The following is a 14,656-nucleotide window of genomic DNA, read 5'->3' as shown; positions in this document are numbered from 1 at the left end:
AAAATTTCAATCAATTTGATTGAAAAATGAGGGTGTGACAGTGCCGCCTCAACTTTTACGAAAAGCCGAATATGACGTCATAAAAGACATTTTTCGAAAAAATGAAAACATTGTCTAAGGATATCATACCCAGGAACTCTCATGTAAAATTTCATAAAGATCGGTCCAGTAGTTTACTCTGAATCGGTCTACACACACACGGACACACACACACACACACACACACAGACACACACACACACACGCACACACGCACACACACATACACCACGACCCTCGTCTCGATTCCCCCCTCTATGTTAAAACATTTAGTCAAAACTTGACTAAATGTAAAAAAAGAAAGAGAAGGGGGGGGGGGAGAGAGAGAAGGGGGGGGGGGGGGGGGGGAGAGAAGGGGGGGGGGGGGGAGAAGCATCATCGAGAAAAAAACAGGTCGACAGAGAAAAATGAAGAAAGTAAAAGTCAACCCCGTTTCAAAGACAAAATACTCTAGTGACCTTCTGCTAGCTGCGGGTGTCAATTCCCATTCGTCCGGAAGCTTGACGATCTCATTGTGAATCAGACCACGCATCAGCTGTAGACACTTGATGTCGAGCTCCAGCTGCTCGATCTTCTCCTCCTCTGACAGGCCTTGCAAGCTCTGGGATATTCTGTGGCAAAACAATCATCATCATGAGTGTCGTCATCATCATCATCGTCATCGTCAATTCAATCATGATCATCATCAATATCATCATCATCCTCATGAGCGTCATCGTGCATCATCATCTTCATCATCCTCATCATCATTATCATTATCATCATTATCATTATCATCATCATCATCTTCATCATCATCATCATCATCGTCGTCGTCGTCATCGTCGTCATCCTGAGTGTTGTTATCATTAGCAGCAGAAGGATTATGGTCGTCGTAGTCGTCATCTATTTCTTTCCAGCTCTAACAGTTCTATGTGAATTCCACAAAGTGTTCACTTACTCGATCGAGTTGTTTCACGATCCACAAAATGTTCACTTACTCGAGTTGTTTGACGAGTTTCTCTGCCATCCTGAATTTCTGTTTGGTATCCCTGTACTTTTCGCAAACGAAACACTTGATGTGGTCCTGGAACTCCTGCCCCAGCGGTAGTTCTTCATCTCCACCCATCTCAGAGTAGTCTGCATGATCAAGTCAAGAACGACAAGTTCTAGTCATGAAATCATTTGGAATCGTAATACTGAAAGCTGAGGACAGTATTTGAAAGCATCAAGCTAATAAGGAGCAAAAATATAGTATTCTTCATCTTCGTCAATTTCTCAGATTTGTGCATAATGCAGTCCATGTCATGAAATGAGTGGTGGTATGCGATAATCTATTTATCATTTCGTACACCATACTGTTATCACTGGGGTAACCAATCTGGCATGCGTTAATCTATTTATCATTTCGTACATCATACCGTTATCACTGGGGTAACCAATCTGGCATGCATTAGTCTATCATTTCGTACATCATACCGTTATCACTGGGGTAACCAATCTGGCATGCATTAGTCTATCATTTCGTACATCATACCTTTATCACTGGGGTAACCAATCTGGCATGCATTAGTCTATCATTTCGTACACCATACCGTTATCACTGGGATAACCAATCTGACATGCATTAGTCTATCATTTCGTACACCATACCTTTATTACTGGGGTAACCAATCTGGCATGCATTAGTCTATTATTTCGTACATCATACCTATATCACTGGGGTAACCAATCTGGCATGCATTAGTCTATCATTTCGTACACCATACCGTTATCACTGGGGTAACCAATCTGACATGCATTAGTCTATCATTTCGTACACCTTACCTTTATCACTGGGGTAACCAATCTGACATGCGTTGGTCTATTTATCATTTTGTACATCATACCTTTATCACTGGGGTAACCAATCTGGCATGCATTAGTCTATCATTTCGTACACCATACCGTTATCACTAGGGTAACCAATCTGGCATGCATTATTCTATTGATCTTTTCGTACACCATACCTTTATCACTGGAGTAACCAAACTGGCATGCATTAGTCTATCATTTTGTATAACATACCTTTATCACTGGGGTAACCAATCTGACATGCATTAGTCTATCATTTCGTACAACATACCTTTATCACTGGGGAAACCAATCTGACATGCATTAGTCTATCATTTCGTACATCATACCTCTATCACTGGGGTAACTAATCTAATCTGCATCTGCACGCTGCCAGTGGCATGGTGGTGGCACGCATTCATCTATTGTATCATTTCGTGCATCGTACATCGTACCTTTATCACTGGGGAAACCAATCTGGCATGCGGTAATGTATTTATCATTTCGTACACCATTTTTTTGTCACTAGGGTAACCAATCGTCGTCTGCATTATTCTATCATTATTTTCGTAAATCGTCGGCGGCAAGATGGTGGCATACGTTAAAGGCCCACTCCGCCTCGTGAAAACGGTCTGCCTCGCCGTCTCAGATCTTGCCAGGTTTTACACGGGAAAAGACCAGCCCTCCACTTGGTCACATACCAAAACAACAACACCCTGACCGCCCTGCTATGGTGTGTTGGAATGTGGGTTTTTTTTTTTTTTTTTTTTTTTTCTTTTTTTTCTTCTCTTTCTCTCTCTCTTCTTTCTTCTTTTTTTTTTTTAGGAGATCAGACATTGTTAATCACACATGTGCGTGCGGTTTTTTTGTTTTTTTTATATCGGAAGTTTTTAATTTTTTTTATAATCATTTTAATTCTTATTAAGTTATTATTGTTTTCCTTCAGATGTTGGAATGTGTTGATGAATTCAATTCCTATAAAGGCTCCAGTGCCTTTTACGGAATTAATTTATAAAAATTATCACTGTGCACAGAGGGGACCCAGGCTGTTCATTTGTTGGTATGTGTCTAAGTGGAGGGATGGTAAAATCCCATGTAAAAGCCTGGTCAGATCTGAGACATTAAGGCGGAGTGACCCCCCGCGGGTTAGGGGGAAGAATTTACCCGATGCTCCCCAGCATGTCGTAAGAGGCGACTAACGGATTCTGTTTCTCCTTTTACCCTTGTTAAGTGTTTCTTGTATAGAATATAGTCAATATTTGTAAAGATTTTAGTCAAGCAGTATGTAAGAAATGTTAAGTCCTTTGTACTGGAAACTTGCATTCTCCCAGTAAGGTCATATATTGTACTACGTTGCGAGCCCCTGGAGCAATTTTTTGATTGGTGCTTTTGTGAACAGGAAACAATTAACAAGTGGCTCTATCCCACCCCCCCCTTTTCCCGTCGCGATATAACCTTGAACGGTTGAAAACGACGTTAAACACCAAATAAAGAACGAAAGAAAGGCCGAGCGGGCCTTCATTCTATTGATCATTTCGTACATCATACCTGCATCACTGGGGTAACCAATCTGGGTCTGCACGCTGTTGACTCCCCCATAGGTTTTCTGCATGTTGTTGGAGAAGATGTTCAGCTTGGAGTTGATGTCCTCCTCCATGTTGTAGTAGTCTTCATAACTCTGAACAACAAGTTCCCAAACGTGTCATCAAACAGTGAGTACAACCGTTTTAACTGATGTCTATGCATGTTCTACCTGCATTCGTCCACGTAACTGACACAAAGAACTCAAGGGATTTGAAAGAGCAGCCAACTGAACAGCGAAAACGGTAGCGAATTGGACAACAAAAACGGTAAAAAACAGTAGTGAACTGAACAAAGAAAACAATGGCGGTATGTCATTTATCCAAATTGAACTTTTTACCAAGAAAAAAATTAATGGCGTAAAATGTGAAATAGTAACCGAATAGAAAGTATTTAGAAGACCTTCTGTCTGATGCGCTAACGCAGCAAGTGTTGTTTTTCTTTTCTTCCTTTTGACAACTCCAAAGAACAAATGCCACATGAAGAAGTTCCAACAAAACGTTCTAACACTTAAACGTCCATGACATAAACTGTTTAATTCGTTGGTGATTTGTTTTTAAACGTTGAACATGGTCAAAAGCGTGAATTCAAAATGCAATGACTTCATGCTCTAAATCACTAATAAACTGCAGGAATAGTCTCACAGCATCTGTTGTTGACTTTGTGTAGAGGTAATATCATTCAGTTTTAATTATGGATTTTTTACAAACTTGATCAATGATTTTTGGGAGCAACGTGTTCCGGTTGTAGATAGTCGCTATATTCACATTCAGTCAAGTAAGGACTGAAAGTTTTAACGAAGGCGGAGAGCGAGGTTTGTCTCCCGATGTATGTGTGTCCTGGCTGTCTGTGAAAAGCTTTTCTCAAAAACTGATGATCGGATTGTTATGAAAATTGGTATAGACATTTTTGAGAGTATTTGCTTGAAACCTTTTTCGCCGATTTGTGATAGGGCTATTTGATTACGTCATATTTGCCCGTTTGCAAAAGTTGAGGCGGCACTCTCACGGTTTTTCTCTTACCTTTCTCACGTCGCTGCGAACATCTTGGCTACCTGTGCCACCTCCATACTTGGAGTGAAATTCCTCCATTTTCTGAAACAGCGTATTCAGGTACATTTAAACCACTAAGAAGTAATCCAATAACAGATAGACTGCCAACGTTCCAAAATTCAGAATATAAAAAACACGAATTGTAGGTTATTGGAACGTTTAATTTGTTTGTTCGTTCATGGGCTGAAACTCCCACGGCTTTTACGTGTATGACCGTTTTTACCCCGCCATTTAGGCAGCCATACGCCGCTTTCGGAGGAAGCATGCTGGGTATTTTCGTGTTTCTATAACCCACCCAACTCTGACGTGGATTACAGGATCTTTTTCGTGCGCACTTGGTCTTGTGCTTGCGTGTACACACGGGGGGTGTTCGGACACCGAGGAGAGTCTGCACACAAAGGTGACTCTGAGAAATAAATCTCTCGCCGAACGTGGGGACGAACTCACGCTGACAGCGGCCATCTGGATACAAATCCAGCGCGCTACAGACTGAGCTATATCCCCGCCCCTGGAACGTTTAATCATTGACAAAACAAAACATTACATTTACAGCACGTCGATCCAGTGATCTTTTAAGTAGACAGACAGGAAAAAAAAACCATGATATGTTTTAGTGTTGTTGTTTTTTAGTGTGTTTGTTTGTTTGCTTAACGCCCAGCCGACCACGAAGGGCGGTGCTGCTTTGACATTTAACGTGCGCCACACACAAGACAGAAGTCGCAGCAGAGGAATAGCTCCAGACAGGCAGACATACAGACAGACAGACATACAGCCAGCCAGACATACAACCAGACAGACAGACAGAAAATCAATCAACCAACTCATTTCGAGAGAAATAACTCCAGCCAGACAGACAGACAGCAAGCCAGCCAGCCAGACAGACCAGACAGACCAGACAGACAAACAATCAAACAACTCACTTCGAGAGAAATAGCTCCAGACTGACAGACAGCAAGCCAACCAGACAGCCAACTAGCCAGCCAGGCAGTCAGAAAGACAGACAGACAAACAGTCAAACCACTCACTTCGAGAGGAATGGCTCCAGTGGCAGTGATGAGAGAGGTCATGCTGATGACCAGGTTCTTCAGCTGTCGTTCCATGGAGATCAGTGGGGCGATGGCGTTCATGAATTTCTGTCAATCGCAATGCAGAAAGATCATTTATGTTTCATCTTATTCACTTTGACAACGATGTAAGCTGCATTCATATATGTGTGTGTGTGTGTGAGAGAGAGAGAGAGAGAGAGAGAGAGAGAGAGAGAGAGAGAGTGTGTGTGTGTGTGTGTGTGTGTGTGTGTGTGTATGTATGTGTGTGAGTGTGTGTGTGTGTGTGTGTGTGTGTGTGTGTGTGTGTGTGTATTTGTGTTTGTGTGCGTGTGTCTATATAAAATATCAGAAGTTGTGAAAGAAACAATTGAAAGTCAGAAGAGACTTTCTTCTGAGATTTGTTAAAATCTCTTATCAGAGCAAAAGAGAGAGAGGAAACAAAAAAATGTGTGTCCCTTCACAGACAGCCCTTTTGGGGAACTCAGACCCTCCTCGGACGGGACCGAGTTTATATATATGTATATGTGTATGTATATATAAATATTATAAATATATATATATATATGTGTGTGTGTCTTAGGAAGGTGGGTGGTCGTGCGTGCGCTTGCGTGTGTCTATCTGTCTGTGAATGTGTGTGTGTGTGTGTGTGTGTGTGTGTGTGTGTGTGTGTGTGTGTGTGTGTGTGTGTGTGTCTATTTGTGCGATCGTGTATGTGCGTTTAGGGGGTGCGAGCGTATGCGTAAGATTGCAGGCATGCGTGCGTGTGTCGTTGTGTTCCGAAACCCGGACCAAAGACAATAAGTCTGACTGAGTTATACTCAAATATACTATCCTTACCAAAGGGTCAGAAAGTTGAGACATATTTTATATCAACCACCAGAAAAGGTGAAATAAATCAGCACGACCACTTACCTCAAACGTGAGAGTGAGTGCAGACAGCTTGATTGGTTCACCAGCGTGAGCTTCCCTGTCCGGCTGGTAGTAACTTCTGCAGAAGATCTAAAATGCAAACAATTCTCCGTGTCATAAAATACCATTAACTTGTGCAGAAGATGTCAAATGTAAACAAGTCTCCGTGTCATACAATACCATTAACTTGTGCAGATGATCTAAAATTCAAACAAGTCTCCGTGTCATACAATACCATTAACTTGTGCAGAAGATCTCAAATACAAACAATTCTCCGTGTCATACAATACCATTAACTTGTGCAGAAGATCTCAAATACAAACAATTCTCCGTGTCATAAAATACCATTAACTTGTGCAGAAGATCTAAAATGCAAACAAGTCTCCGTGTCATAAAATACCATTAACTTGTGCAGAAGATTTCAAATGCAAACAAGTCTCTGTGTCATAAAATACCATTAACTTGTGCAGAAGATCTAAAATGCAAACAAGTCTCCGTGTCATAAAATACCATTAACTTGTGCAGAAGATTTCAAATGCAAACAAGTCTCTGTGTCATAAAATACCATTAACTTGTGCAGAAGATCTCAAATGCAAACAAGTCTCTGTGTCATAAAATACCATTAACTTGTGCAGAAGATCTCAAATGCAAACAAGTCTCCGTGTCATAAAATACCATTAACTTGTGTAGAAGATGTCAAATGCAAACAAGTCTCTGTGTCATAAAATACCATTAACTTGTGCAGAAAATCTCAAATGCAAACAAGTCTGTGTCATAAAATACCATTAACTTGTGTAGAAGATGTCAAATGGAAAAAAGTCTCTGTGTCATAAAATACCATTAACTTGTGCAGAAGATCTCAAATGCAAACAAGTCTCTGTATCATAAAATACCATTAACTGTGCAGAAGATTTCAAATGCAAACAAGTCTCTGTATCATAAAATACCATTAACTGTGCAGAAGATTTCAAATGCAAACAAGTCTCTGTGTCATAAAATACCATTAACTTGTGCAGAAGATCTCAAATGCAAACAAGTCTCTGTTTCATAAAATACCATTAACTGTGCAGAAGATTTCAAATGCAAACAAGTCTCTGTATCATAAAATACCATTAACTTGTGCAGAAGATTTCAAATACAAACAAGTCTCTGTGTCATAAAATACCATTAACTTGTGCAGAAGATCTCAAATACAAACAAGTCTCCGTGTCATAAAATACCATTAACTTGTGCAGAAGATTTCAAATACAAACAAGTCTCTGTGTCATAAAATACCATTAACTTGTGCAGAAGATGTCAAATGCAAACAAGTCTCCGTGTCATAAAATACCATTAACTGGTGCAGTAGATATGTCTTACATTTTGACGTGTCAATACAGTATGTACAAAAAGTAAGAAAGAAAAATGAGACAAAGGTATAACTGTATATACTCAAGAAATCAAGATCAACAAATTAGTTTGCAAATTACCTCAAAAAACAATTGTCTTCCTCTAATCGCGTAATGCAATAATTTTGCTTGAGTCCTACAACTAATGGCGTCTCTACATCTGATAACTGAAGAAAGTAGCATGTTTTCAAAACAATTAAGAAATCTTAATCTTAAATCTGAATGCGTCGGACATTGTAATAAAAAACATTTTTCGTTTTGTCCCAAATTGCCGCAAAAAAGGGAGAGCGACAGGGAGCGACATTCAGAGTGAGTGAGAGAGAGCACCAGACAGAGCGCCAGAGAGAACGAGAGACAGTGGATGAGAGAAAGAGTGATTGAGAGTCACATATGTACAATGTCTCAACAAGACTTAGACTGTTACCTGCAGGAAAGGCATAACAGCGTCGAAGTAGTAGTGAAGCATTCCTCTCATTTGTTCCTCCTGAGATGAAGCACGTTCACTGAAACGTGAAGGAAGAAAAATGTTTAGTTCTAGTTTCAGAAAGGTTTGCCGCCTCTGTACTGAACCTTCAGCGTGCCAAAAAAAGAGAGAGAGAGAGAGAGAGAGAGAGAGAGAGAGAGAGAGAGAGAGAGAGAGAGAGAGAGAGAGAGAGAAAAAAGAGAGAGAGAGAGAGAAAAAAAAAGAGAGAGAGAGAGAGAGAGAGAGAGAGAGAGAGAGGGAGATACATTGAGAGAGGGAGAGGAATAGAGAAGCAAAGAGATGCACAGAGAGATAGTGAACGCGAGAGACAGAGAAAGCGAGAAAGTGCAATTAATTTCAATCTGAGAACATCAATTTTGGTGAATGAGTTCACCGGAAAAAGTCAAGACAAAGGCTGGAACACATCTTTTCAAAGATCACTCCCACGAACACATCTTTCTGTAACTCATGAACGCAGGTCAAAGCATGTGTTTGAATTTGAAGATGACACTGCTTGTTCCACGAAATAAATAAGAAAATAGAAGACAGGATAAGAATACAAATCATAATCAATAGCAACTTTTTTCTAAATCACTAAGACCTTCGACAAAGTTTATCACAATAAAGCAACGAAATGTGACTAACTCATGGACCTTAACAAGTGTGTTTTCATATAGAACAAATAATATATTTCCGTATCAGACTATATATAGTACAGATCTAGAACGTTATCAACAAATCAGTGCATGGGTTCACAAAGAACGTTTTTACGGTTACATTTACAAATCGATAAATGAACGATCTTATAGACAATCATACCTTGTACTGTTCTTGGCATTATTCAAACTAATTCTACACATGAGTACTTCATAAGATACATACGAACGCACGCACACAGACAGACAGACAGACAGACGGACAGACAGACAAACAGACATACAGACAATAGAGACTTGTATAATATACGTTCATCCATCCTGACATACGTTGCATTATTTGCATGGCATATGGAGTATAACATACATTTTCAGTTAACTTGTGGTATATCATAGGTTCATGCAATATGTTATACTTTGCATTATTTAATTATACAAATATCACATAGGGGATGCATAGTAGGGTGCAATCAATGCAAAAGTATATAGGTATGAACAGCTATCATTGAAACGCACACACTCAAGTACAGACAGGAGCTTAGCCAAGGCAAACAATGATTTAATATGCATATGTATATTACCCAATATTGACGGACTTAACAATATATTAACATAATTAATATATTAATATATTATATATTTTCTTATTAACAATATATGATACCTTCTGCTATGGTCTGTTGAGACAGTGATATCAAATTCGAGACCGGAGGTCGAGATTTTGTTATCACTGTCGAAACAGACCAATAGCAGAAGATATCATCACACAGTCCGTCAATGTTAGATATATTGCTAATTCTCTGGACATTTTGTATTTACTGTAAAATAAAATTACAAAAGTATTTGTCTCAGTTTTGGCTGTTACATATCCCTCCCTCTGATTATGATATCTTTTTGTTTACTCTTTTCTTGTACTTTTCAGTATTTCCAAATGTCTTTTCTACCAAAAAGTCTTTCATCACTTGCTCAACTAAATTCTGGGATAGGTGTTTTTGTTTTTGAAGTGGGGAAGCAATAAAGAGGTCGATATCAAAACTGATATCGACGGAAATGTCGTCGATATTACTTTTGTAATAAACTCAGTTTTGCCCAATTGACCAATGGAAATCCACGTAACATATGAAATAGCAATATATACATATATTCTCATTTCATTTACAATTCAAAATCGAAGGATCTAATTATTTGTCACCCTCAAACACAATTAGCGTACCCTGTTATGATATTAATAACAAAGGGTAGTAACCGTTCCAAATATCGAGGCATCTGATAGAATAAGAAGTATATTTAAAGTGAACACAGTTTGATCTTCAGTCTAGTTTTATCTGAAACCACAGTCTAGCTTACACTAAACTATGGTAACATATAAGCACATGCAATGCCGTAAATGTCTTGCCTCTCTCGTCTTATATAAATGTCCATCATTAGGGGCATTCAGGAGAACATGTTTTTTGTAATTCTTTACATTTCCAGCCAATGTCCAATCCAAACCCCGAATACTTTCACCAGTACAACAACAAAAAACCCACACAAAAAAACAGTTTGGGTAAATTCTGTTTGAAATATTCGTCTATCAGTCTGTCCCTGACTTCTTCATGATGGCAATGACAAGTAAGGATAAAGTATACTATATTTCTCTCTCTCTCTCTCTCTGTCAATTCTGATAACTGACAAGTACTTTCATCAGTGTAGAAAAGTTGGTGACCTGTAATTAATCAGCCAAAGAGACTGGCTGACAGAGACTGGCGTGCAAGGCTATTAGAACGAAAATATATAGATTTCTGTTTTAAACCTGCGTGCAAGACTATTAGAAAGAAAATATATAGATTTCTGTTTTAAACCTGCAGAGATTTGTTAACATAGAAAGATCAATAGCACAGCCCAAGTCCCTGAACACACTCAGATTTCTGGTACTGAGAAGGGGTGAAGAACGCCAAGCCGTGACGAGGGATGCCAAAGATACACGCAAGCTCGAGGTACTGAAAGGTGGGGATAGTATCCACAGAAGAAAGGGATCAAAACAAAATATTAACACACAACTTTGAAGGCGAGAACGTAGACAAAACCATATGTAAATGATCTCTTCCACGATTAAATACGAAACGACAGCTACCAGTCATGAACAGGCACGGTTGGCCTAGTGGTAAGGCGTCCGCCCCGTGATCGGGAGGTCGTGGGTTCGAACCCCGGCCGGGTCATACCTAAGACTTTAAAATTGGCAATCTAGTGGCTGCTCCGCCTGGCGTCTGGCATTATGGGGTTAGTGCTAGGACTGGTTGGTCCGGTGTCAGAATAATGTGACTGAGTGAGACATGAAGCCTGTGTTGCGACTTCTGTCTTGTGTGTGGCGCACGTTATATGTCAAAGCAGCACCGCCCTGATATGGCCCTTCGTGGTCGGCTGGGCGTTAAGCAAACAAACAAATAAACAAACCAGTCATGAAAACAAATCGAAAACAAAATGTTGTCTTTTCGTTTATCTGGTCCTTCGTCTTCAACGTCGTCTTTTCTTCTCGTGTCTACCTTGTTGTCGTCATTAATGACGCAGTTTGTTGCGTTTGAAAGTGTTCATATGTGACCCTCCACCACGGAATGAGTCGCATGTCACCTTTGCTTGATTTTTATATTTTTACATTTTCATAAAGAGTTTTTTATGCTCTATCCAGTGGTGAAAACCGTTTTAGAAAAGAGCGAACACTGTTTGAGTTATAAGCCTGTGACTAAGGTGACCCACACACTGTTACCAGACACTCCCCGGACTTATATTAAGCCTAGCGCAGAACCGCGCGATGTGACATGCGACTCATTTCGTGGTGGAGGGTCACATATGTGTAGAGATATATGCCATTGGGTACGAATGTGTTGTCTACTTTGTATTAAATCGATATTTAACTTCCAAAAACTGCCACCAAATTAAACAAAGACACCTTACCACCAAGTCTGATTAGCTATGATATTACTTGGTTCTTTTTGACATTATATCTGTAGTTATTTAATTAGTAACAAAGAAAATCCTGCATCAGCACAAAGTTGTGTTGTTGTTAAAAAATATCAACTGACAAACCTATATTTTACTTTCTTAGCTGAGAAGTTTTTAAAACGGAACAAGGGATTGCAGGTGAGAGAATAGAACCAGATAACAATAAAAATGTACTCACCAGAAAACAGCAACAAGAATACATAAACAAGAACTAGTTTTGACTAAAATGTTAAAGTAAAAAGTCGAAACTAGTTCTTGTTGATGTATTCTTTTGCTGTTTTCTGGTGAGTACATTTCCATTGTTAGAAGTTTTAATGGCTGGCCGGTTCGATTTCTCAAAACTCACAAGGAAAATATATTTGGGTATGTCCGTGGGCACGCAAAGTCATTAGACAAATCATACTGCAGAGAGAGGGTGTGTTGTTTTTAAAAAGTGCACATTTACTTAAACTGCGAAGCATTTATGACGTATGAGGTATCATTGGACGATGGCAAAGGCGGAAGATTTAACACAGAATCCGTGTTCATCACAGATGCTCGTCTGTATTTCTGCAAGCTGCAAGAGTCAAAGGATTGTTCTAGCAAAGATTTTCACCAAAAAAATCCAAAATAGATGGACTGGTAAAGTTCCATGAATCATGAATAAAAAAAAAATCAAGATGGTTTCATGTATGGGGCGTTTAATTAATGACAATACAAACATTCGCAAGCACTTTAACCGATCTATCTTTGATGTGAATTACTGCCTCCACCTCTTGAGAAAAAACATCTTGCAAACTAGCTCTTCATTATAGTCAGTAATATCTGCTTGTTCTTTTTCTTTAAAGACCGATAGGTTAAACTGCTTGTACATTTGTTGGTTTAATTGGATTGTCATTTATAAATCGGTACCTAAACCTAACCACTCTTGGGTTTTTTAAATTCTTGATCTGAGGTTTTCATGACATATTGCACACATTTCAACCACACAGCGTGATCCAAGTAACAGTGGGTAGATTGAAAAATTCACATCCAACTAAAATTCAAAACTGTGTAATAAAACACACTGTGCACTTGTTTGAGACACACTGTATACATGTTTCAGACACACGGTACACATGTTTGAGACACATCAATAGCAACAGGTGAAGCAAAGTCAACGCTCTATTACAAAATCAGTGCTCAAGACAATCGGTGCTTGTCCAAGAGGGTTATAGCACACTGGGTCAGTATTAGTGGTAATATGATAGGTGTGCTTGTTATTATATATGTGAACCTGTGTTTTATGTGTTGTTGTCCTGTCAGTGAAACTTCAAGTTATAATTGCTTACAGGCAGGCTGGGTGTGTCAAAGAAAATGTTCCATTTTAATGTAATATTTTCATGGACATCAAAGCGCTGTTTCTGTTGTTGTTATTGTTCAGTCCAAAGTTCCTGTGAATGTTGTTGTTGCCAACATTATGCTCTGATGGGTTTTCCAATCATTTCTAATAACCTTTCTGTACTTGATTCAATAACGTTCGTAAAGTGCTTGAAATCGAAACAGAAATATATTTTTTTTGTTGTGCTTGCATTAACGAGAACATTTTCAAACAAATTCTGGTTTGATATCCTGAAAAATTGAAATAGTTCATCTTGGCTTTCTAGCTTGCATACATACAACAAATCGATATCTATCTTATTTTGCAATGCTAATCGTAATACCGATGGATGAAAAACTATCAGTCTTACACAATCATTTGCTCTTGGGATTTAAAAAGAAGAAAATAAAGGCAAGTGTCACAAACGAATACTTTCTTCAGGCTTAAAACAGGATTTAAGAAATACTTGAATTACACTGTTAAAATGTTCGAACGGGTGCGAACTGTCAACTTTTTTGAGGAAAAGCACAACAAAATAAATGCAAACAAAAAACAAAACAAAACATAACAACAACAGCAATAACAAAACAAAATCAGAATCCATTTTTCCACACCAGTGTCTTGAATGTACACCAGAGCACATACATCACACGATATTCATAAGGCATGCACACTGCATATTACATTTGGGTATAACACACCTTTGTGGACCTTCATTTGTTGGCCTTTTTTTCAAACAAGAACACCAGAAAACAGAAAAAGAGGCAAATTGAAATGTTAGTAAAGCAAGCAGAGTAAGTTGGTTACCAAATATCTAAATGTGAACACTTTGAAAAATATAATATAATAATGTTTTCAGTGTGTCCTTTTCTATTGTCAATTATGCAAATTGGAATCCAACAGAGATAATTAAGATTAAGACAAAGATGTCAGGATGACGGTATTGAAGGACAACATTTGCATCTTAACATTCATTTCCTGTATCTGAAAATAAATCGTACAGCTGAAAATTAAAGGCACAGTGCAGCTCACAGCCTTCGTTTTGCGTTTTTGTTGCAGCTGAGTGCATTTACAGTTCAAAAATCCTCCTATGGTAGTAAAACAAACCCAAAACTACCCAACGACGACATCTGTAAAGCTCGACAGTTTCTTGTTCACGCGAGTGCATAAATTAACCTAGTTATTACGTGGTGTTTGGTCGGAGTTCGATTCAACTGAGTGATTCCGGCCTCGATTTTGTCACACAAACTCATGATAACGTCTGACATAGTTTGCTAGTGACGTGTCTTTTTGTGCATGATGTGGTGATCTACCTGATCTAAATTTAGATCCAAAAATAGGTCAAGACCAGCCGGATCCGAGTACGAAATTAATTCGTAAAAAAATCGCAGT

The 14,656-nt window shown here is 38.9% G+C and overlaps 1 protein-coding gene across 1 annotated transcript in view; it reads right to left on the bottom strand.

The window, feature by feature from the left end:
• Positions 1-14,656, bottom strand: part of LOC138945839 (inositol 1,4,5-trisphosphate-gated calcium channel ITPR3-like) — a 183,155-nt gene that overhangs the window by 71,117 nt on the left and 97,382 nt on the right. Inside the window, exons 43-49 of the mRNA XM_070317353.1 lie at positions 8,252-8,384; positions 6,443-6,529; positions 5,510-5,617; positions 4,455-4,526; positions 3,400-3,529; positions 1,020-1,158; positions 498-650 (exon numbers count right to left, since the gene is read on the bottom strand). Coding sequence (XP_070173454.1) covers positions 498-650; positions 1,020-1,158; positions 3,400-3,529; positions 4,455-4,526; positions 5,510-5,617; positions 6,443-6,529; positions 8,252-8,384 — 822 coding nt within the window. The remainder of the gene's footprint in view (positions 1-497; positions 651-1,019; positions 1,159-3,399; positions 3,530-4,454; positions 4,527-5,509; positions 5,618-6,442; positions 6,530-8,251; positions 8,385-14,656) is intronic.

The sequence above is a fragment of the Littorina saxatilis genome, linkage group LG13 (assembly GCF_037325665.1).
Source record: "Littorina saxatilis isolate snail1 linkage group LG13, US_GU_Lsax_2.0, whole genome shotgun sequence".
NCBI classification, from domain to species: Eukaryota; Metazoa; Mollusca; class Gastropoda; order Littorinimorpha; family Littorinidae; genus Littorina; species Littorina saxatilis.
Note: the sequence above shows the minus strand (reverse complement) of the source record. Positions and strands in the feature narration are given on the sequence as shown.